The 22,041-nt window shown below is 51.3% G+C and overlaps 1 protein-coding gene across 1 annotated transcript; it reads left to right on the plus strand.

The window, feature by feature from the left end:
* The first annotated feature begins 599 nt into the window (after positions 1 to 599).
* VWA2 (von Willebrand factor A domain containing 2) lies at positions 600 to 21,914 on the plus strand. The gene is made up of 14 exons (XM_081157405.1): positions 600 to 659; positions 1,248 to 1,309; positions 2,418 to 2,492; positions 3,644 to 3,777; positions 8,184 to 8,293; positions 10,526 to 10,720; positions 11,966 to 12,099; positions 12,732 to 12,864; positions 14,696 to 14,751; positions 15,820 to 15,927; positions 16,723 to 17,295; positions 17,597 to 18,151; positions 18,809 to 18,934; positions 19,762 to 21,914. Exons 2-14 carry the CDS (start codon positions 1,258 to 1,260, stop codon positions 19,875 to 19,877), a joined length of 2,367 nt encoding a protein of 788 aa, XP_081013531.1. The 5' UTR covers positions 600 to 659; positions 1,248 to 1,257; the 3' UTR covers positions 19,878 to 21,914.
* Positions 21,915 to 22,041: the final 127 nt, after the last annotated feature.

Raw genomic sequence — 22,041 nt, forward strand, 5'->3', positions numbered from 1 at the left:
GTGTGGGAGTTGCTGGCAGGTTATTAGCCAGGTAGAAAACTGCCAAAGGGCAGGGTTTGGGGTGGCAGACTTTTAGTTATACTTCTGTTCCTCTCTCCTGGTTCCCCAGAATCAGGAAGGTGATGGGTTGAACCAGAGGCCAGAGTGGAGACCGATCCTCTTATTCACTGTTTAACCTGGGGCAAAACACTTAACTTCTCCACGCCTCAGTTTTCTCATCTGTAAAATGGAAATACTGCTCTTACTGGCTGGCTGTGTGGATTAGGAGAGAGAAGACCCAAAAGTATGGAGCCCGGCAGCAGGCACGCAGTAAACACTCACTTGATGGTAGTAGCTGTTGAGTTGTACTGTGAAATTCATTCTTTTAAAAAAGTTTTTAGATACAGGGTTGTATTTAGAATGTTGAATTGGTATTACAACAAAGTTTTGATATGTGAGGAAGGGAGAAGAAACTGAGTGTTTGAAATGATGGGGTGGGAACAGTGAGTAAAGAGTACTATTAGTACTTCACCAGCATCGAAATAACATCGGTTTCATTTATCTTGCTACAAATATGAATGCAGTGAGCACAAGGATTGATCTAGAAGTAACCAGCCTGTGATTGAAAAGATACTGATACACTTCCTAGGCCTGGCAGCTAAAATCAGAAGTGCGCTCAGGTGTGTGCCCTGTGGAATCAGTGTGACAGTCAGTGTCTTATTAAAAGTTCTCACTTTTCCTGCTAATACTTCCCTCAAAAATCGATAAATAATCAGGCTCCATAGAACTGAATGTTCACCCATCCTATAAGCATTATCAGGCAATAAAAAAACTTAAATTTGTTTCTTCCCCAGCCACATTGCTGTTTATAAATAAGCTGTTTAGAAAGTGCAGGCTTGGTGACTGTGCCAGGTTTCATAAAATACAGATACCAGACTGAAATCAAATCTTCACGCCAGGACCCCGTCTCTCCATCCTGGACATAGGGCTTGCTCCTTGCCCAAGTCCGAGAAGGAGCCGGGGGGTGGGGGGGGGTGTGGAAAGATGTTAGACTGTCCTTGAAAATCAAAGTCATTGGAATAGAGTCTCCTGTGGCTCTTGGGAATTGGGTCTCCTCCAGGCTACTGTAGTTTCTATGTGAGGAGGGGCCTCTAGGGTCATACTGATGCCCTGGGGAGGCTGGGGCGCTGTCATCTGGTTTGGGTGTGTGACTTGGGGAGCTCACGGAGATGACTGTTGTTGCTTTTTTCCTTGTGCTGGCCCTGTAGTCATCTCAACATGCCCTCTGTTCTGTTGCTGGAGGCCATCTGCATTTTCTTGTTTGCTGGAGGTAAGTTTTTGTGGTGTTTGGGGCTGGGGTAAGGTGTTGAGCAGTTTGGTTTGTCTCATATCCTGTCAGTTGTAACGTCAAGAGGTCCCTTGAATGCATCTGTGTCTCCACTTCACGGCCACCCACCTGGTCTGCCCCATCACCTCAGGCTCGGACCGTTGCAGTAGCCTCCTGACTGGCCTCCCTGGGATCTCCAGCCCGCTCTCTGCACAGCAACCTTTTCAAAATGCAAATCCGATCATGTCTGGATCCCTTTCCACCTCCAACCCCTGCCTGAAACTTTTCAGTCATGGCCCGTTGCTCTCGGGGGCCCTGCCTGGTCGGACCCCATAGCCACCTTCCTCCCCTCTGCGCCCCTTTGTGCTGCAGCCCATGGCCCTGCCTGCCTAGCACCCTTGCTGCCTCCTGCCCTAGGAATTCTCAGTGACGGTGGCCCCTGTGCCCGGATCACTGCGTTACCCCAGCACTGCCACCCTGGTCAACTACCCATCCTTCAGCACCCTGCCGTCCTCCTGAACCCCCAGGTCAGGTCAGATCCCCCTGTTAAAACCTCCTATAGCTTTGGTCCCTCTGCTCTATAGCATTTAACACAGATATGAATTTATTTCTGTGTGAGTTTTTAAAAATTAGTGTCCATCTCCACCAGATATAAGCTCCATGAGAAAGGGACTGCACATTCTTTCCGCACTTCTGTGCAACCTCAGCGCCTCGCACGGACACGGCGTCTGCTCGGTGCTTATGTGCTTTTCTGTGAATTCTCTTTTCTGAGTTATTTGTTCCCATCCCAGGTTAACTTCTGTGGCGATGAGCAGAGGTCTCGGTTAGTAGTTTGCGCCAGGGCAAAACTCTGAATCACAGGCTCTCTCTAGAGCCTCTGTGTATATTTTTAATTTTTCTCTTCGAAATTAAATACAAAGGTACTTGATCCAGAGAGGTAATTGGGGGTTCCTTTCTGCTATCCATCTAGTAATTTTTGAGATACAGTATCATTAAACTCCTCCACGCTCCTGTTTTCTTTCTTACCGCCTGTTTGCTCTGGTCGCACACTGTAGACCGAGGCCCCTCCGCTCTGCCGTGTAATGACGGCTTCTGGTGTCTTCTCCCCCAGCGCCGGCCTGCCTCCCTCTCCAGGAAGTCCACGTGAGCAGGGAGACCCTTGGGAAGATTGCAGCTGCCAGCAAAAGTAAGCCCATGTTTTATTCAGCCCTCTCAGCCTCTTTGGGACGGACCCAAGGGAAACCATGTTACTCCAGGCAGTTTCCACCCCACTCCCGTTTTCCATTCATGCCCCTGAAACGGGCCCAACCAAGTCTCTCTCTTGAGTAAAAACCCTCAGTAAATCCCTGTTGCCAAATTTCTTTTAAAAAATTTTTTTATATTTATTATTTTTCAATTACAGTTTCCTTTCAGTATTATTTCGTATTGGTTTCAGGTGTACAGCATGGTGGTCAGACAACCATGTACTTTACAAAGTGGTCCCCCGATATTTCCAGCTCCCACCTGGCCCCCTACACGGTTATTACAGTGCTCCTGACTGTATTCCCTGTGCTGGGCTCTGCCTCCCGTGACTGTCCTGTGACTTCCCATCTGGACTTGTCAACCCCTTCCCCTCCTTCCCCCAGTCCCCCGAACCCCCTCCCCTCCGGCACCCACCAGCCTGTTCCCTGTATCTATGAGCCTGTTTCTTTTTGGTTTGTTCATTTATTTGGTTCTTTAGATTCCACATATAAATGAAACCACATGGCATTTGTCTTTCCCTGACCAACTTATTTCACCTGTCGCCAGATGTCGTGGCCTACGCTTCAAGGCCGTCTTTGGCAACCGCCGTCCACGCACCCAGCCTCGTCTCCCTCCCGGTTCCCTCTCTTCTGCCCCACTCAGCACCCCTCCGGTGCTCAAGCCCAAGCAGCCCGCTCCCAGGGCTGGCACATCCCTTCCCCCGTCTCCGGTGAAATCCCCTCGGTTTGCTGCCTCCTGGGTGGCGCCCTGTCACCGGGGCCTGTCTTCCTTCCACTGTCCTGGCGTCTTCACGGGGAGGCGGGCTTTGAACTCTGCAGCCCCGCAGCCTGGACTTGATTCCTGGCTCCACCGCTTCCTAGCACTTTGTCCTGAGGGCTGTGACTGGGCCCTGCTTTCCTCAAACGTCACAGGTACTTAGGAGTGGGGTGAGGGGCCGAGAGCTGCGGGGTACAGGGTTTCTGAGGTAGCAGAGAAGATTCTAAAACTGGCAGAGGTGATGAATGTATTTGTGAGTTTACTCAAAACCATTGAGTTATGTATTTCAATGGGTGAATTGTATGAAGCTGATTCACCCATCTGTCCCCCTCTCCCCAGTCATGTGGTGCTCAGCTGCGCTGGATGTCCTGTTTCTGATAGATGGCTCTTACAGCATCGGGAAAGGGAGCTTTGAGAGAGCCAAGCACTTTGCCATCACAGTCTGCAACGCTCTGGACATCAACCCTGAGAAGGTGAGTGCAAGTCTTGCTCTCTTTGTATTTAGGGTGTCTTTGGTTGCAAGAGACAGAAATCCAGTCTTAAGCGGAAGAGGGAATTTACTGGCTCCTGGAAGTAGGAAGACTAAGGGGGTGAATTGTGGTTCCAGGCACGGTGGGCTCCAAGGGCTCAATCTCTCTTCTTTCAGTTTTGCTCTCTATGGTTGGCTTCATCCCAGGCATGTTTTCTGCACATAGCAAAGCGGCCCTGCATCACCCTTCAAGCTGGTGACACCAGTAAAAAGAAAGTGGGTTTCTTCTCTGCATCTGGCAACAGTCCCAGGGAAGGCTCTGATTGGGCAGGTGTAGGTCACATGACAATCTCTTAACCAATCACAGTAGTTCAAGGGAAGAGATTGTGTGACCAGACCTGAGGCATGTGCTTGTCCATGTTCATGGGTGGTGGTGAATGTGTGGATTTGGTTTCCCATTAGAAAGATGTTGTGTTTGCACAACAGTGGGTGAGGGAAAGCATGTAACTACCTCCCGAGACTAGAATCTCAATACGAAGCACAGCTCCTACCCTCTCTGTTCACGTGAAAGCAACTGTTCCTGCCTGGGTGATCCAGCCAGTGTGTCCATTTCTTGTTCTTCCTGGCTCCAGATAGTAGGTTTGAAATATCAGCAGAGCGTACTAGCTATGGCTCTTGTGGCTAGAAGAAGGAGCACTTTGGAATAACTTGGTAGAAAAATGGGCTGTGAACATATACAGACAGTTCCCAGAAAACAAAACACAAAGTGCCCTTGGACATTTGCAAAGATGCCCAACCACCTCACTCAATGTAATAGCAAGTCTCTGATGGATACACCATGTTTCACCTACTGGATTAGAAAAAATCCTAACTTTGGTGACATGTTCCATTGGCACGTCTCCGGGAAACTGACCTTCTCACACACCACTGGTGGGAGCATGCAGCCTCTCTAAGGGGGAATCCAACAGTGTCCATCAGAGTTACAAAGGCTTGGACCCTTTAACTCAGCAATTTGTTCTAAATACACTCCCAACGATGGTTTTCCAAGATGACATTCCTGGGTTCCAGGAAAACCACTAGGATTTAGGAGCAAAAGTGGCCTTTCATGGGGACCAGATTTTCTCCAGAATGGCATGTTGTTTTGGGAGAGTGAGCCATTACCCTGGACCCCAGGCAGTCTTGCATAGCTATTTGAAGACACCATAGCAGGGCAGCCCAGAAGTTCCCACTGTGCAGTCAGCCCAACACAGACCCTAAAGGGGCCAGGGCCAAGGACTGCTCAGTCTCCACCCTCTTCCACACAGGGCTCTGCTGTTAAAAGGAAATGATTCCCTATAAAATTTCACTAGATATTCATGGAGGAAGAGCCATAAAGATCCAACACCGTTGACCTTGGCATTGATGTAGTATGTCCTAAAGTGGGTGGCCAAGAGATCCCAGTGGATGGCAAGTTGGGAGAAAAGAACCATTAGGGAATGTTTACAGATGAGGAAACGGGCTCAGAGAGGCTAAGTGACTGCCTAGGGTCACACAGCAATCTTAAAAGAGAGCTAAATGTGGAAGAACTGGGGCTTCTGACTATCAGCTTAGGATTTGTTTCATTAGGTGTCATTTGTCCCTACCCATTGGGCTAGGATGAGGTGACTTTACACCCTGCTGTCATATAGGAAGTAGACCACATGGCAGTGTGTGTGTGTGGGGGAGGGGGGGAGTGAAGGGTGCTGATGGAATTCAGGATTCTCAAAGAGAAATGAAAAACTCCATGGCCCACCCGAGTTTTGGGGAGTAGCTGTGCCAATCCACAGGGCCTCCGAGTTCAGTGTTGCAGGCCACCTCTAGAACGTGGTCTTCTTAGGTTAGATGTTGGCAAATCGGACAGTGGCCACAACAAAGAGTGGAACAGTGAGAGGCCTGGACATTTCCATATATGAGGGAACCTGATTATCATTTTTAGATGAAAGAGGTACACAGTGGCTCCATTTTCGTAAGAGGGCAGAAGCTGTGTGTGTAGGGAAATAATACGTGGGCTTGGCCCGGGAGAAACTTTCTCACAGCCAGACTTGCGCGCAGGGCTCGGGTGTCTGTCTCAGTGAGCGCGTGAGCATCGCGACCTCGGGCACTCTGTCCAACTTGCTGGGTCGCTAGTGAAGGGTTTTCCAAATCAGGGTGATTTCAGGCGGTTCCACCTGAGTTGGCTTCAGGTTTTGTGTTCTTGCTGCTGCATTTTTGTCGTCTTATGTCCACGTACAAAAGAGTTGATGTCTCCTTGTTATCTCCATATACAGGGATCTTACTTTCTATAGCTTCAGTTTTCAGGAAGAAATTTTCAAGTCGCTATAAATTAAGGCTTTTATGGATGCTCTGTTGTTGAGGTGGATTTAAGGTGTTTGAAGTCTTCCTCTCAATATTTAAAAGCTGAGAAGTTAAAAAAAAAAAAAGCAGCAAGCTGAGAAGTTCACTTCCTGGCTCTAATATAATGATCTCAGCAGGGAGGTGAGAAGTCTGGGCGGGCTGGCTTCTGAGCATACAGTAAACTGGAGATAAAAGGCAGCTCTTTTGCTCCCAAACCACCAATTAAATTAGATGCCTCAACTACTGACTCAGGCTGCTTGTATCTGGTTTTGTTTTGAAGTTGTATCCTTCCTGTTTAATTCAAGTAAATACACCCAGCTGTTGGTCTCAAGGGAGGCTTCTTTTTAAACTAAGTAATTCGTTCTCATGGTTCAATGAAAAGACATCTCATGAAAAGTGTCCCTCCTACCCACACACTTTCCATTTGCTCGGTCCCCCGCCTGCTTCCTCAAGCATCCTTACAGAGTCCTTTCATGCAGATGTGGGCAAGATGAGTTTGTGATCTTTTTCCCTCCCCTTTTATACAAAGTAGCAAGTGATACACACTGTCTTGTCCCTTGCCTGCTTCTCTCCACATTGTCTTGAAAGTCTTTCCATAACTAGGTATCTAGGTGATATAGGTATAATGTAGGTATATGTTATCTTTTATAGCGGATTCATGCTCCAGTAAGGATTTACCAATGTTTAGTTAACCAACCCCCTGTTGATGGCCATTTGCTGTTACAAATATACTGTGAGCTTGAAAATATGTCATTTGCACATGTGGAAGTATATCTGTAGGATGAATTCCCAATAGTGTTATGCATTTATAATTTTCAATAAATACTGACAACAAATTGCTCCCATGGATACTGTAACATTTATGTTCTTACCCTTAAAGTTTGAGAATGCTGCGTACCCCCTGCAAACACTGTATCTGGCTTTTTGCTGTTCCTCAGTGTGGTCCCTTCAAACAGCTGTTCGTGTATTAAAGAGCCATTTGTATTTCCTGTTCTGTGATCTCTGTTCATATCCTTTGCCCTTTTTTTTTTTTTTTTGGATTGTTAGTCTTTTACACATCTATTCCTAGACACTCTTTATATATTGGGGAAGCTAACCCTTTGTCTCCAACCTGAGTTGCAAATTCTGTTTTGTCTTCATTTTTTGGTTGGACCATGGAATGTGTTGCCCTGCAGAAGTTTTCTTCCTGTAGTCAGATTTGTCAATCTTTCCTTTATGGCGCCTGGAGTTTTAGTCATAGTAAGGTCTTTTCTACTTTGAGGTTTTAAAGGAGCTCTCCCAAGTTTTTTTCTAGAATTTTTATGGTTATGCTTTCCACATTTAAATCTTGAATCCCTTTGCAATGGACCCTTATTCCTTTGCAGGTTTCCCCAGATGTCCCCAAATCACGTAGCTGGCCTTTCCCTAGCATGGCACCTTTAGGGCAGGGTCTCTGTAACCACGGGTGGGTGCGCAGTGGCTGTGGTCAGTGATGAGCCAGCAGGGATGGTGGCTGCGGTTAGCTTCTGCGACGCCCCTGGCCGGCTCCGCGAGCGTTTGGCTGAAGGCCTGTGACCGGCCGCCGAGAAGGCGAGCAGTAGAGCTGAGCCTTGTGAAGATCACAGACACTAAGTCCAGCGGCCTGCCCCCCTTTCTCACTCACCCGGGGCCAGATCTGTGTCCTCTCTGCATTTTAGTGTCTCCCACAGTAATGTGGGTCTGAATAGTGCCTCTGGATTAAATGAAGTAATGTGAGATTGCTTAAAACAGTGCGTGCCCCCGGTAGGCACTCGTAAGTGTGAGCAGAGACCCCGCCCTGAAGATGCTCGCACCACAGTGAGGGGATGGAGAGAACTGAAGGCTGGTTGTCAGTGCAGAATACAGGCAGACTTGACTCTTTCCTTCCAGAACCTTCTGGGCTTTGGAACCTCTTCTTAAGGAGACCAGAGAAAGCTCTGACACTGGACTTTGTTGAGCGGGCGGGAGGCAGGGTCGTTAACCTTTCTCATCCTACCTCCCCTCTTAGGAATGTTTGTGACTTGACCCCGCTCTCAACTCCGGGCCTGTGTCCTCCTGCAGGTCAGGGTGGGAGCAGCCCAGTTCAGTTCCGCTCCTTGGCTGGAATTCCCCTTGGACTCCTTGTCAACCCAACAGGAAGTGAAGACAAAACTCAAGAGCATGGTTTTCAAGTATGTATGCTCAGATTCTGCCCTGGTTGGGATGCGGCTGGCTGCTCTTAAAATCACCCTTAAGGGTTTGGCCCTGCCCTTGGCCTCCCAGAGAGGGCTGCGGTGTCCAGAATCCCAACTGTGCTTAGTGGGTAATGAGTGTTCCCTTCTCGAGGCTGCCCCTATTACCCCATGATGTTCCAGATGAGACCTGACATGCGAGTTAAAAAAATATTTGCTGCTATTATGTGTAGTTGTCAGTTACCTGGGAGAAAGAACCAGCGAAGGTCAAGACTGGAATTAAGAGCAGGTGTTGGGAAGAACACTGGCCCTGGTGACTGCCACAGCGCGGAGAGTCCACCACACTTCTTGAAGCCTCGTGTCTGTGGTCTCTAAAGAGAGCCAGTGCTCCTCTGTAGTGAGAGTGCTTTGAAATGATGAATAGCTGTTCGTGTGCTGATACACATGCACACCCTATAAATGGATGCGTGTCGTGGGGCCATAACTTTACTCACATTACCAGTCAGCTGCTGTGTGTGTGTATATGACGTGTATATATGCACATGTGTACATACATATATTTCTTGTGTAAATACTTTTATGTGTATATTACAGAAGCACGTAAACATATACTTCTCTATATATGAATGTGTTATACACACATACTTACACATAATACTTTTTATAGGTCCCTCACAAAAGAATGTCCTGAACTTGCCACTTGTCACTCTGGTCTCTGCTGCCCCTTGCACTAGTGTCCACTGCAGTATGTGCTCTCAGCAATTTTTAGGTGTCACCTCCAGTCACAGAGGCCCTGAGCGCTGAGGTCCTTTTTCCAGTCACAGGCTCCTTCCTGTAGGTCCACCAGTGCTCTCAATAAGCCCAAACCCCCTCACTGGGCACAGCAGGAACTTTGGGGGCCATACAGGGGGCCCTGAAAACAGTAAGCAGCTTTTTAATTGACACAGATCCTGATCTGTTGTAGACTAAGTCTTAGTTCTAGGAATTGTCCACTCTGGTTGACATTCATTAACTTAATGGAGCTCCACAAAGAGAATTGCCTTTTAAGAGCTCACAGATGACAGAAAGCAGCAATAAAGTGAAGAATCTTCTAGGCGTAGTTCATAAATCCTCCCCAAGCACAGGCTTCCATGCTCTTTCCTCACCTCTGTGCTGAGTGGAGAGGACTTTGAGGACTGAGAGGAAGGGGAAGCCACGAAAGGAAAGGAGCCTAGATCAGTGAGTAGCTGCTGGGAGGAGAGCAAACCTGGAGAGATGCCTGGGCAGGAAGACTCATGGCAGACTAGTTGGGTATTTTCACCTTAGGAGAACGGCCTTAGGCTCCTCTGAGAGAGCTGAATTAAAGGCAGGCACTGCCTTAATTTATACTCAGACTTTAATGAGTATAGACGTGCCCCTGCCGTAGTCTGTAGGCTGTGATTAGTTAGCGTTTCGGAATGATCTAATAGGATTTCCTCTGTGCATGGAGTTAATAATTGCTCATGTTTGGATGTGTTACCATTCCCTGAAAGTTGGCCTAAAATCCATTGTTGTGAGTCATGATTATCTGCCCAGTTGACACTGAGAGCCGGCAGGCCTCCTTCTGAGGACTGCTATTGTGAGATGTAGTAGAGATTCTGCGCTGGGATTCCAAGCCCATCGACAGTCCCTGTAACTGGGATGTAAGGCCCCAGAATCCTAGCATCCCAGTGAGATGGGATGTTGTCACCTGCCCTGCTCTGGAAGCAGTCAAGCAGTTCAGCCTCCCACCTCCTGACCCTGAACCTAGAAGTGGGCCAGGACGGTCCGATTGTGGAAAGGACCCCATCGGACCCTTTCAGCAAAGCCCTGTCCTTCACTCTCAGGGGTTCTTACTGAGCTCTGTTACCTGCTCGCCCACCCCAGGGAGATGTTGAGCCATAACAAATGGGAATGATACATGGGCAGGGAGATGGGAGGTGGGTGTTAGACAGACCATGGGAGTTGTCAGCCCAGAGCCATCATTGGGGATGACCCGAAGGGTGACGTCACCTAAACCACAGAGCTGGGTGGGGTGTGTCTTCAGATCACAGGAGAAGTTCATTTCTATTCATCATCATTGTGGTTTAGAGAGTGAGAAAGTCCATCTCTCATGGTGGAATTACCACTTTGACCTCTGCCAGGAGAACCTGGCCGTCACTGCTAACGGAGGAGCCACTGTTTCAGGCTGCCTGCCAATGTCACCTTTGCTTTTTCCCTCCCGGGTGAGCTCAGAGGAGGACCCACAGAGACAGGCCTCGCTCTGAAATATTTCCTGCGCAGAGGGTTCCCTGGGGGCAGAAACGCCTCTGTGCCCCAGGTCCTCATCATCGTCACTGACGGGAGGTCCCAAGGACACGTGGCCCTGCCAGCCAAGCAGCTGCAGGAAAGAGGGGTCACTGTGTTTGCCGTGGGGGTGCGCTTTCCCAGGTAAGAGGCTTGGCCACTCTGGGTAAGCCCTGTGAGTCAGCCTGGGGACCGTGGTGCAGTCGGGAGACTTCACAGCCATGGGAGAGGGGTGGCAGGAACACCAAGCTGGTTCTCACAGGATCGGTCTTTTCTTCACTTGTCATGTTGCCAGAACATGGGGAGCTCCGAATCTGCAAACCTGAGACTTTGTCCTTACTTCAGTCTAAATGCTTGGTTTTAAGTTCCAGGAACTCAAATTTATTTGGGCAGAAATGGAAATTCATGGACTCATCTAACTGCGCCGGGTGGGTCAGGGGTCCCTCAGGGTGAGCAGGAGGAGCAGGGACTTAAACGCCATTGAGATTCTGTGTCAGTCCCCCCCACTGTGCATCTCTCCTGTCTCAGCCAGGTGCTTTCAGGAGCTGGAACTGTGGCTGCAGGCAGCACCCAGCTCCACCCTGGGGAGAAAAGACTCATTTCCCCAGTTTCAAGTTGAATAATCTGAGAAAGAATTGTGATTAGCCTGGGCAATGGGGTGACTGGCTGCCTTTCTCCAACCACATTTCTCTGGATGCTGGAATATGCCTTTTTAGGGGAGAGGGAGATTCAGGTCCTCAATGGAAGCCTAGTTGTTTGTGGATATTAAGTGAAATGACTGTGGTCTGGGCACCATGCCTGGTCATAGAAATCCCTTTATTCATTTTAGTGCATTATTTATTCTCTCAATCAATAAATATAGGTTGTCTTTCTCATGCCAGGCATGAGTCTAGGCTCTGGGGATACAGAAACAACAGTACAAAGGTCCTGCCTTCATGGAGCTTCCATTCTAGGAAAGGAACTAAAACTTCAGTGAATTAATAATAAAGTGATATAACTTCAGGTGGAAATAAAATGCAAAGGAGAAAAACAAAGTGGGGTAAGAGGTTACATATTAATGGGACGCAGAGAAGAGAGCTATTTTAGAGACCTTGCGGTCTCTCAAGGCTTCTCTGAGGAGTTCATTTTTGAGCAGGTAAGGCAGGTGGATGGCAAGTGCAAAGGCCCTGTGGTCATAGGTAGCTTAGTGTGTGATAGGAACAGCAAGACAGCCAAGGAATGGCTGGAGCCCAGCAAACAAGGAGCGAATTACAAGAGGTAAGGTATAGGAGAGGGGCAGAAGTCAGGTCTAGAGACTTTGTGAGTCATACTACACTTTGGAGTTAGTTGTGAGTAGGTTGGGCAGGGTTTGGAGTGACAAGGCAGTATAACTTCTCTGCTGGGGCCCAGGTGGGAGGAGCTGCACATGCTGGCCAGTGAGCCCAGGGAGCAGCACGTGCTGATGGCTGAACAGGTGGAAGACGCCACCAACGGCCTCTTGAGCAGACTTAGCAGCTCCGACATCTGTACCTTCGCCTCTCCAGGTAAGGCCTTCCAGACTGGCAAGGAGCGGGCTTGCCCTTATGGAAGTGGGGTGTGGGATGGGGAGGGTCCCCCTAGTCTGAGGTCAGGACTCAAGAGCCTCCCCAGGAAGGGGTGGTGAGAGGAACGGGGTCCAGCAGCATTGGCCCCGGGGCTCTCCGCTGTGTTCTGCCTCCCTGTGCGAGTCCCTGTGGGTTTCTCAACTGGACCCCTGAGTTTGTCTCCGTGGAGGAAAGGGGCCCAGGGCTTGGGAGCACGTGGGGCCCCTGTACCTGTGCCCTGCTCGGGAGGAAGAGCCAGGTCAGCTTGCCTGCTGTGGTCAGCACCTGGACATGTCAGTTTGGGGTGAGATCTCTGCATTTGTAGTTGTTTTTGTCAGGATCCTCCCAGGAGCTAGAGTGAGGTATGTTATAGAAAACATACATGTGTGCATGGGATGTAAAAGCTGTACAGGGCGGGGCCTGTGCGGAGGAGATGCTCAGAGACTGGCCCCTCAGCAAGGGGCAGAGCAGAGCCCCTCCCAGTGTGCCCTGCCTGAGAGGCAGAAGGCAGCAGCCAGGGCTGAGGGTGGTAGAGCCACAGCGGGGGAAAGCATAACCCTGCCTTCTCTATCCGGTGTGTGCTGTGGACACAGACTGCAAGGTCCAGCCTCACCCCTGCGAGCGCAAGACACTGGAGACAGTCAGGGAGCTTGTCGGCAATGCCCTGTGCTGGAGAGGATCCCGGGGGACCGATGGTGTGCTGGCTGCACCCTGTCCTTTCTTCAGGTTTGTCCATATGGTCTGGGGTCAGAGCTCAAGGGCACAGCCTGGGTGGGGCTGGAGTTCCCCAAGGCCAAGCGCTCAGGAGCCGCAGGGTTTGGAGGAGTACTGGAAGGGAGCTAGGGACAGAGCTCCTAGGGCGTTGGGTGGGTCAGAGTCTCACTGACACACCACCTAGGCGCCTAGGTGAGCGAGGGTGGCAGGGTCACAGCCATTCAGGAGGCTGGTCAGTGAGCCAGAGGCTGGTCTTACGGGGCACTGCTCTGCATGTGGGATGGTGACCTGGTAACTTGGTTCCTCTGCGCACCAGTTTCCACATTTATGGGACCTGGTGAGGCAAGAGGCTTAAGATCTTGGATGAATTCCAGTGTGGGGGCCGTGGGGGATGCTGGGATCTTCAGGACCGGGGCTCAGGTGTCCTAGAGCACCTGCTGCCCAGCCGGCAGCCTGTCTCTCACAAGTCCCTGGACTGTCCTGCAGCACTCTGTCCACACCACCTCCAGGGCAGTGCCTGGCCGGCACTGGTGAGCTGTCCTGTGCCCTGTCCGGAGGGCCAGGTGGCGTCTGAACCAGCTGTGTCTTTGCCCCTTGGCTTGCCCCCCAATGAGATCAGATCATGCACAGTGATGAGATGGACTGGCCGAGAGCGTGAGGGCCTTGCAGGCCGCTGGAGAGTCCGGAGGCTGTCTTGGCAGGGAAGGGCTGTGGCCCACACCTGGTTCAGAGGAAATGGGGGCTCATGCCAAATCAGAGGCCACTGGAGACGCTCTCGGAACCTGAGCTTCCAAGTGAAAGGAGGCTCTTTGCTCCCCGGTGAATGTGTCCAAGTGCTTCTTTTATCTTCAGTGCTTGTTTTGCTTCAGGGTAGATTCTAGAAGTGAACCCATTAGCCTGCCCCCATGGTGGGCAACCCAGGGTGAGGTCTCCAGGAAGAATTCCTCTTTGGAAAACGTTAGAGAACCTTTGCCACAGCCCAAAGAGGAGAATGTCCTTGGGTGCGTACCTGGAGCTGCTGCAAGCCAAGAGGAGGGCTTTCTGCTCCTGCTGAGGCCAGCCATCATCCCACAGACCCAGGCCGAGGGGGCTGCGTGCCGGGGCTCTGGAGTCAGATGGTGGGGTCCGGATCCCAGCTCTGCTGGACTCTAGTAACTGCATGACTTTGGGCAACCTAATTCAGCCCTCTGAGCCCATATCTGCATCTGGAAGGTGGAGATAACTGTCTCTTCAGGTGGCTGTGGACTCGAGGTAACTCAAGTCCAGTGGTCTGAAAATGATCTTGAGCGGTCAGCCTCAGATGGACACTTGTGCAGGCCAGAAAAATCACATCCAGGGTGAAGGGGCAGGGCTGTGGCCAGTCTCCTTCCCTCTCCATTGAGGCTCCAGGGAATGCAGTTGAAACCTACAGATAGAGTTACTGTATAGAAGAAGGAACTAAAGACCAGAGAAGGAAAGTAATTTGCCTGGGGTCACACAGCCAGAATCCAGTTGACTAATTCTGAGTGTTTCCTACCCCCTACCCCCTGCCTTGTGCTGGCCGCAGGAAGGAACTTGTAATAGAAAACTGTTCTCACCATTCAGAGTTTGGAACACAGATTATCTCCAACTTCAGACATGATAGCCAGCTTACATTATCTTTTTAAAAATTGTCTCTGGGTAGTTGGAAACATTCCCTACTCTATGTGCAGACAGAAGCTGGGGCGGAATCAGGAAAGAATGTCTTTCTTGACCCACTTCTGCGTTGGAATTTTTATATCTGCTTTGTGTTTTAAGTAACCTTCCTGGTGTCTGCCCTCGTGTTAAACCTTTGATCTCTACCCTTTGTTTCCTTGGATTGTAGCTGGAAGAGAGTGTTCGTGAGCCACCCGGCCACTTGCTACAGGACCACCTGCCCAGGTACTGTCTGCATCTTGGATTCTCCTGCTGTGCCTGGGCCCTGGGACTGGGCTAGTCTTTTATCTGTTGTAAAGACATGACTGTTTGCTTCATGTCAGGCTCTGTCCCAAGACTTTCCATGGAATCCTCACAATAACACTGGACAAGTTCAGTTACCACCTTTTTAGATGAGGATTCTGGAGCTTGGAGGGGCTCATGGAGGTGCGTAAGCAGAGGAGGCCACGCTCGTTAGCTCCAGGATCCGGAGGCTCGCTGTCTGGCTGGGCCAGCCTGCAGAGGCTGCTGACAACCCTGCGTAGAGCTTGGGAAACAGCATACCCGCCCTGCAGCGTTCCCCGAGTCTTGGGGCTCCCCCGCTGTCGGCTTGGTGTTACTGAGACCTCCATCCTGGTTCAGGTCCAGCTCCAGTTCATCATTACAGTGCCTGGAGCTCCTCCTGGGCAGCTGTGGGTTGTTAGGGTAGGTTGTGTCAGTTTTCTAGGGCTGCTGTGACAAAATACAAGAGACTGGGCGGCTTATACCACAGATACGTATTTTCTTAACAGTTCTGGAGGCTGTGAGTCCAAAATCAAGGTGTCAGTGAGTTTGATTTCTTCCAAGCCCTCTCTGCTGGGCTTGCAGATGGTCATTTTCTCACTGTGGCCTCACATGGCCTTGGCTTCGTGCATGTCCCTGGTGTCTCCTTTCCTAAGGACACCAGTCATATTGGATTAGGACCCACCCAATGACCTCATTTAGCCTTAATTTCCTCTTTAAAAGCCCGATCTCCAAATACAGTCATATTCTAAGGTGCTGAGGGTTAGGACTTCTACATGTGAATTTGGCGCGGGGGGTGGGGGGAGCATAATTCATCCGTAACAGTCCAGGTCCCGTTGGCACATCCCCATGTGAGCCTATGATTCACACAGGGCCTCACCCAGCTCACCATCAAGCGTCCTTTACTGCCCTCTACATACCTCGCCTCTGTCCCCTCTGCTACAGGTGTTGCAGCTCGTTCCTGAGCAGTCCCCCGGGAGGTGGGGCAGAGTGGCTGCTGGACTCGGGCTGTAAACAGGCTTCTCTCCCTAGGCCCCTGTGACTCGCAGCCTTGCCGGAACGGAGGCACGTGTGTTCCAGAAGGACGGGACAGGTACCAGTGCCTGTGCCCGCCGGCTTTCAGAGGGCAGGCTGACTGCGGTACGTGTGCACGGGGCCTTCAAAGTGGGCCTTTGGGGAGCGGGCAGTCCAGGCTCCCCGCTCACCGCCCACCATTCAGACTGCCAGGTAGAAACTAGCCCTTGAGGTTTACAGCCACCTGCTCACCAAGACCCCCCGCTGTGATGTCTCACACGAAACAGCCTCTGAGTCTCCATGAATGAAGAGCTCAGCTGGCAAAGCTCTGGGTGGGACAGTGGCTCCCGGTGTATCAGCTTCCGAACGGTCGCTGTTCCACATCTGAGTGTCGCAGAGCCCAGCTTGGTCCCGGTTCTGGGCAGAGCCTCTTGTCCCCCTTTTTAGGAAGAGAAGCCTCAACCCTTTCTGATTTTAAAGAGATGAAATGAAGACTGTAATAGGCTTTACCTCCCAGGGTTGTTGGGAGATTGAAAGCAGATTATGTAGTATGATAAGTGCTTAGCACAATGCCTGACACATAGTAGGGGCTTGTTTAATAACAGTTTTTTAAATGTAGTGCATAGCTTCAGGATTGCTCAAACAGGACACAAGCAGCACTAACCATAATGGGGGGGAAGGTATAAAATAGGTTACATGTCAATTTTTAAACAGCAGTTTGGTGGCGACCCTTAGCAAGAGCCTGGAGGGAGGGCTCTGTGATGTGCACTGGGCACTGAGCCGCTGGAGCCTGTTTCTGCACCCCGTCTCCCACCTGGGAGAGGTTTCTGCTGCCCCGGGTGGCGGGTGGGCATCTTGGGTGGGAAGGTGACCTGCGTGCCCCAGGTGGCCAGGGCGTGATGGCGGCTGTGACTTTGGCAGCGCCGACGCTGAGCCTGGAGTGCAGAGTAGATGTCCTCTTCCTGCTGGCCAGCTCGGCGGGCACCACGCTGGAGGGCTTCCTGCGCGCCAAGGCCTTCGTGAAGCGGTTTGCGCAGGCCTCGCTGAGTGAGGACACCCGCGCCCTCGTGGGCGTGGCCCGGTACAGCGGGGAGCTGGAGGTGGCAGTGCCCGTGGGCGAGTACCAGGACGTGCCCGACCTGCTCAGGAGCCTCGATGCCATCCCCTTCAGCGGCGGCGCCACCCTGACGGGCAGTGCCCTGCGGCAGGCGGCAGAGCGCGGCTTTGGGAGCGCCAGCAGGACCGGCCAGGACCGGCCCCGCAGAGTGCTGGTCCTGCTCACCGAGGCCCGTTCCCAGGACGAGGTGGCCGGCCCCGCGCGCCACGCCAGGGCCCGGGAGCTGCTCCTGCTGGGCGTGGGCAGCGAGGCCGTGCGGGCGGAGCTGGAGGAGATCACAGGCAGCCCAGAGCACGTCATGGTCTACACCGACCCTCAGGACCTGTTCAACCAGATCCCGGAGCTGCAAGGGAAGCTGTGCAGCCGGCCGCAGCCAGGTAAGATTGCGTGCCTGTGCCCGCTGCGAAGCGACCGCAGCCCGACCCAGGCCTGTGCCTAGGGGCTGGCTCCACTTTAAGTAACATGGGACCAATAGTAGCACCTCCTGAAGGGCTTTTGTGAGGATTATGTAAGACAAGCAGTGTACACAGAGTATGCACTCAGGAAATTGTAGGTGTTGCTATTTTTTATTACTATTCATTTATTATTAATAAGGAGCTCAGAATCTAAGCATGCTTTAGAAGAGCAGCTTTCCACCTGGCACAGCCTGCCCCGAGGCCCACTCTGCATCCTCCGCAGGCTGCCGGGTACAGTCGCTGGACCTGGTCTTCACGCTGGACGCCTCGGCCTCAGTGGGGCCTGAGAATTTCGCCCAGATGCAGAGCTTCGTGCGAAGCTGCACCCTTGAGTTTGACGTGAACCCGGACGTGACCCAGATCGGCCTGGTGGTGTATGGCGGTGGCCAGGTCCAGACAGCCTTCGGGCTGGACACCCACGTCGCCCGTCCTGCGGTGCTGCGGGCCATGAGCCAGGCCCCCTACCTGGGCGGGGCAGGCTCAGCAGGCACAGCCTTGCTGCACATCTATGACCAGGTGATGACTGTCCGGAGGGGTGCCCGGCCCGGCGTCCCCAAGGCCGTGGTGCTGCTCACCGGTGGGCGGGGGGCAGAGGACGCGGCCGTCCCTGCCCAGAAGCTGAGGGACAATGGGGTCTCTGTCTTGGTGGTGGGCGTGGGGCCCGTCCTGAGCGAGGTGCTGCGGAGGCTTGCAGGTCCCCGGGACGCCCTGATCCACGTGGCGGCCTACACAGACCTGAGGTTCCACCGGGACGCACTCATCGAGTGGCTCTGTGGAGGTGAGTGGGGGAATCCACAGCGCTCAGGGCTGCCCCCGAGGGGTGATGCCTCAGCCTGAACCTTCACATCTTCACAGGGGTTACAGCTTCTCCTGGCCACTAAGCACTTTCCACGTGCCAGGCTCTGTGCAAAATCCCACGCTCAGGAAGGCCTGCGGTAGGCACACCATCCCCTAGTTGACATTCAGGGCACAGAACATTGAGCACAGATACCCATCCCCAAACTTGAGAGTGTACACACTCCGTCTAAACAGAAGACATCGATAGGCTACCCACAGATCCCCCACGGTTGACACTGACCTTGGAAGTAAATGCCACAGCAAGGGGCAGACACAGCTAGGTGAGCCTGACTCCAGGGCTCCCTTTTTACAAATATGTGGCCGTCATAAGAATAGTAAGTGGTGCTAGGAGCCTAGCACATCCGAGAGAAAGTCTCCCGGTGTGAGTAGGGAAGCTGGGTGGAGGTTGGTTCTCTGACCTAGCCAATCAGTACAGAGCACCAGCCACGTGCTAACCTGCGGCTAAGGGCCCACGTTAGCGCTGAGACGTGTACGACACTACCCTAGGGGCCTCAAGGCTGTACTGGGCTTCCTTAGAGGAGGGGGTCTTTGGGGCTGAGCCAGGCTGGGATCTCCTGGGCACATTTCTTTCTTGTAGAAGCCAATCGGCCCGTGAACCTCTGCAGACCCAGCCCATGCATGAATGAGGGCACCTGCGTCCTGCGGAACGGGAATTACCTCTGCACTTGCCGAGAGGGCTGGGACGGCCCCCACTGTGAGAACCGTGAGTGGGGCCCTGGCTCCGAGTGTGAGCTGGGGGTGGTATTGAGACTGGACAGGCCCTGGGAACTCGGCTGAAGGCAGGCTTCAGGGTGTTGGCTCAATAGAAGGAAGCAGCATCCTTTGTTCATTCACTCGAGAAACATGTAGCAGGGGCCTCCTGCATCCCAGGCATCTTTCTGGGTGCGGGAAACATAGTAAATTAGAAAGAACCTCTGCCCTCACGGAGCATCCATGCATGTGGGGGAGACAGGAAGTAGTGTATTAGATGGTGCTCAGGACACAAGAGCAAAATCATGGTGACTGGGAGGATGGTCTCCTAGGGAGGCCTCGGTCAGGAGCACCGTGGATCCAGAGTGACTGGGAGACAGAGGATGTGGCCCCGATGCAGGAAGGTGGGTAGATGTGGTGGAAGCTGGTGGGAGGTTTTTTGAGTGTTTCTATTTGCTCAGGGAAGGGGGAGGAATCAACTTGAGTGAGGATGGGGAGCAGCTGTTGGAGGTTGAAGGAGAGAGAAGTAACCATCTAGGAGAGAGGGGACCAGACTAAGATCATAGACTGATTGCTGAGCAGCATCACGCCCACCTGGGGCTCCTGGTCATGAATTTAAAGTTAGATCCCCGCAACCAGAAGACAATTCCCATTGGAGCCTTGGGTTCTCGGCCCCTGGCAGAGGTGGACTTCCTAAGGCAGGGAGTGGATCTGAAGGGCCCTCAGGTAGGGCCTTTGATCTGGCATCTTCTGCTTGGTTGTGGTCAGGGGTCCACCTGACTGCTGGTAGGCTGAGAGGACTGACACTCCTGATGTCCTCACAGTTCGCTTCTTTCCCAGGGGTCCTGAGAGGAGATGCCCTCAGGGCACAAGGCTCCCGTCCACAGCCTGCAGGAGGGCAGCAGCCCGGCCCCTCCCAGCAACTCCGGAGAAGGCCCCGGCACCCTGGACGCTGAAAGGACGCCTGCCCTCGGCGCAGCATCCCTGCTTGCGGGGTCCCCCGAGCGTCTGCCTCCAGCTCTGTCCAGAGCCCGCCTGCCCGCTCCTCCCCCGGGGAGAAGAGACGCCCCAGCTGTACAGTGCTGCTTCGGGACACGGTAGCAGCTGTTCTCACTTGCTAATGATGGTGTTGAAAACGCTCGACGTGTGAGTAAATATTTCCTTTCTGTACCTGGTTGTGCCCTGTCGAGCTTGTCACCTCCCCCACCCCCAGGAGAAACAAAGGAACCTGGAGACTTTTGATGGCCCGTGGGAAGCTCACTTGGCCCACAACTCATGTTGGGACAGTAATGCTCAAAAGGAGGCAGTGACTAGAGTGTCGTTCAGACCACTGAAGTGATGGCATCTCAAGATGGAGAAAGTGCAGAACTTTTCACAATCTTGCCCTAACGATGTCCTGGATGCATTTGTTTTGTTTGAAAAGGGGCTTGAATGGCATTTGTGGCTCCTGGGGAGTGGATCTGTGCGGGGCAAAGACTTGGAAAAGCCCCAGACTGGAACGTGCCTGATTCACTGGCTTGTTTGGGGGGGGGGGGGAGCTAAGTGCGCAAACAGCCCTGGTTCCGGGGGCCTGGGCACCAGGCCACACTCTCTTCGGGGGCTTCCTTTAGAGTTTACTTAGTAGGGTTACTGTGCGGGGTTTACTGAGTGCTTGTCTCATTCTTTTAGTGGGGCAAAGAGCAATAGATTAAACTCAACAAACGGAGACTCAAGAAACTTAGAGGGGCTTTTTTTATGTGTAGTTTTTAAAGGATTTCAAGAAATGTTGGTTATTTATGTAACAGGAATATTTGTATCGATATGGCAAAGAGGTGTTTGTTGGAGTATTTTCTGGCAAACCAGGCGCTTCCTTAGCCCCCCGTATTTAGGCACCATTTCTTCCCCACGGTTGTGTCCTTCTGCGTTTTCAGAAACTGCTGCGGAGCTCTGATCTGAGTGCAGACACTTTATCCCAGCTTTTCTCTTTACTATAGATTATGTGATGCTCTATATGCAAATCTTTGAGGCTACCTGATTTAACCGCCACTGAGCTTTAAGAACGTCAAGATTTCTGGTGCTAGAAAAGCACCTGAAAGAGGTTATCACCGTGGTGTTGTCAGAGGTTGGAAATAAAAAGTCCAGTGTGCCCAGCCTGTGGCACGGCTGTTGTTTGTGTTCAAGGGATATTTTTATTCCTGTCATTACTTTGGCGGAAGGTGACGTCAGAGCAGGGCCACATGTCTACCCAGCAGTTTAATCATTTTATAGTGTACGTTCTTTGTCCCATCTGAATTGCTTGGACTTTGTGGGTTACATATTAAAGGCTTTACTATTTCTAGTTTTAGGTAGGTCCCAGCTTTTTTTGCTTTTTTTTTTAACCTTTTCTAGTGAAGGCGCCACTGAATAGTTCAGTCCTTTCAATATCCCAGTAGCCACAGAGGGGATTCCTTTCTTACTGTCTGACTGACCAAGCCTTTTAAATTACACAACTAATATAAAAATATGTTCTTGTAAAAACTGAAACATTGCAGATAAGCCGTACACCTTTCATTTCCTCTGAATGATTCTCACTCTGGCCAACTTGGTGAATACATTTGTTCTAATAGTTCGTTGATTTTCTTGCTTTTCTAGAAAAATATCATTTACAAATAATGACACTTTGCCTCTTCTTTTTAGAGTTTTATACTAATTTTTTTCATCATTTCGTGTTATGTAGGACCTGCAGAATAATGTTTTGAAAAGGTAGTGGCAATAGCACATGTCTGTTTCTGGACATGGAGGGACTGTTTGACCATATTATTTCCTGTGGATTATTTTGCAAGGGTAGGAAAGCTTTCATTCCTAGATTAGGAAGAATGCTTATTAGCCATGTTGAGATTTGTGATAACGCTGTTCTGCTCCCTTTTGATGTTCTTTCACATTTAATCTGTTCATTTATGATAAATTATCTATTAGTGTATTTTCAGTTGTTGAACCACCTTGACTCCTTGGATAAATGCTATCCGATCATGGTGTATGATTCTTTAAACACGCATAAATGTGCGTATTTTAAGCCCAAACCTGGCTCACTGACAACACTAATGCAATAAAAAGACAACCTGAGGAAATATTAAAGGCAGAACTGGAAGGGGAGCCTAAAGT

This window comes from Miniopterus schreibersii (assembly GCF_964146895.1).
Source record: "Miniopterus schreibersii genome assembly, chromosome: 14".
Lineage (NCBI taxonomy): Eukaryota > Metazoa > Chordata > Mammalia > Chiroptera > Miniopteridae > Miniopterus > Miniopterus schreibersii.

Excerpts from the sequence above, each read along its gene's own strand:
- VWA2 (XM_081157405.1), top strand. The coding sequence starts at position 1,258 with ATGCCCTCTGTTCTGTTGCTGGAGGCCATCTGCATTTTCTTGTTTGCT. Across the intron at positions 18,152-18,808 it reads CATCGAGTGGCTCTGTGGAG|AAGCCAATCGGCCCGTGAAC; the intron begins GTGAGTGGGGGA and ends TCTTTCTTGTAG. Across the intron at positions 18,935-19,761 it reads CGGCCCCCACTGTGAGAACC|GGGTCCTGAGAGGAGATGCC; the intron begins GTGAGTGGGGCC and ends CTTCTTTCCCAG.